This window comes from Ipomoea nil, unplaced genomic scaffold, assembly GCF_001879475.1.
Source record: "Ipomoea nil cultivar Tokyo-kokei standard unplaced genomic scaffold, Asagao_1.1 scaffold1841, whole genome shotgun sequence".
Taxonomy (NCBI): domain Eukaryota; kingdom Viridiplantae; phylum Streptophyta; class Magnoliopsida; order Solanales; family Convolvulaceae; genus Ipomoea; species Ipomoea nil.
Window position 1 is genome coordinate 1 of NW_017618269.1, and position 1,538 is coordinate 1,538.

At 64.2% G+C, this 1,538-nt stretch overlaps 1 protein-coding gene across 1 annotated transcript; it reads right to left on the reverse strand.

Annotated features, from left to right (window-relative positions):
* Nucleotides 1-167: 167 nt before the first annotated feature.
* Nucleotides 168-1,340, reverse strand: LOC109193228 (vicilin-like seed storage protein At2g18540; the record flags this gene model as incomplete). The annotated part of the gene is made up of 1 exon (XM_019344067.1): nucleotides 168-1,340. A coding segment is annotated over one exon (1,173 nt), but the record flags the coding sequence as incomplete, so codon positions are not given.
* Between the last annotated feature and the right edge of the window lie 198 nt (nucleotides 1,341-1,538).

The window sequence follows — 1,538 nt, forward strand, 5'->3', positions numbered from 1 at the left end:
GCGCGACGCATCCCTGGTCTCACGTCACACTCGTGCGGCCCCTCGTCGCCTCTCTTTCTGTCTTTCACTGCGTTGGCCCATCGTAGCGTTCACGCCCTGTTCGTCTTTTCTGCTTTTCCTCTTTCGGCTTTATCGCGTTCCCGATACTTCCGGCTTGCTTCCGTCCCTTATTTCCGTTGTGTTGGTCCCCTTCGTCGCCCCTGTTCGTCTTTTCTGCTATTCCTCTTCCGGCTTTTCCGTTCCCTCTTCCGGCTTGCTTCGCGTCCCTGTCCTTCCCGTCTCCCCCTGCCGCTCCCCCTCTTCCCGTTCTCCCTCTCTTCCCCCTTTGCCGCCTGGCTTGGCCCCCTCTTCTGGCTTGTCCCTCGCGTCGTGTCCCCTCCTCTCTGGCTCTTCTCGCGCTCCTCTCCCCTTTGTGCCCCCCCCGTGTTCTTGTCCTCCTTTTGCCCCTTTCGGCCCTTCCTTGTCTCCCCCGTTTGGCCTTGGCCTTGCGGGCTCCCCCCCCCGTCCCCCCGTCGCCTCTTCCCCCGTCTCCTGGTTTCTTCCCTCCCTGTCCTGTCTTTGTCTCTCGCCGCTCCCGGCGGCTCTGTTCCTCCTTCTTCCCGTCCTTCCTTTGTCGGGGGCGCCCTCGCTTTTGCTCGCCCTTTCCTCGCCCCTCTGTTGCGCTTCTGGCCCTTCTGGTTCTCTCCTGGTGCTCCCCCGCTCCTGCCGTCCGGGCCTTCGCGTCCCCCCCGGTTCCTTCTCTGCTTCCGCGCTTCTTCGGCCCCTTTCGTTTGCTCCCCCCTGCCCCTTCTCTGCCTCTCGCCCTGTGCCCCCCCTTTTTCGCTGTCGGCTGCCTGGTGTCTCTCCCCCCCCTTCCCGCCCCCTCGCTCTTCCCGTCGCGCTCCTCCTTCTCGCTTTCCCCCGCTTTTTCTTTCCCCCGTCTCCGTCTTTCCCCCTGCCCTGCCCTCTCCCGCTCTTTCTCTCTTTCCTTGCTGTTTCCCCCCTCCCTCTTGCCTGCGCTCCTCCTCCTCCCTCCGTTCCTTCTCCCCCTTTCTCGCGCCCCCCTGGTCCCTCTTCTTCCTTCCCTGCGGCTCTTCCCTCCTTCGCCCCCTTTCCCGCGTCCTCCTGCCCCTCCTCCTCCTTCCCCCTCCTCCTTTCGCGCCTTCTGCCTCCCTCCGGGCTTTCTCCCCCCTCCTTTCCCTGCCTCTCTCCCTTTCTTCTTCTGCCCCTTGTCTGTCGTGGCCCTTCCTGCCCTTTCCCGTGGCGCGTCTCTTTGCTTCCCCTCCCTTCCGGGTCTCTGCGTGCCCCCCTCGGCTCCCCCCTCGCTTCCTCTCTTCTCCCTCCTTCTTCTTCTTCTCTTCCTGCCCCCCCCTTTGTCCCCTTCCGGGTTCCCGCTTCCTGGTGTCTTGTTCTCCCGCGCCTTTCTTCCTTTTCGCGCGTCGCGCTCTGCCTTCCTTGCTCCTTTCTCTCTTCCCTCGTCCTGGCCCTTCTGGTGCCTCCCTCTGGCTCCCGCTTCTCCTCTCCCGCGCCCTTTGTCCTGGCCCTTGTGTTGTCGCCCC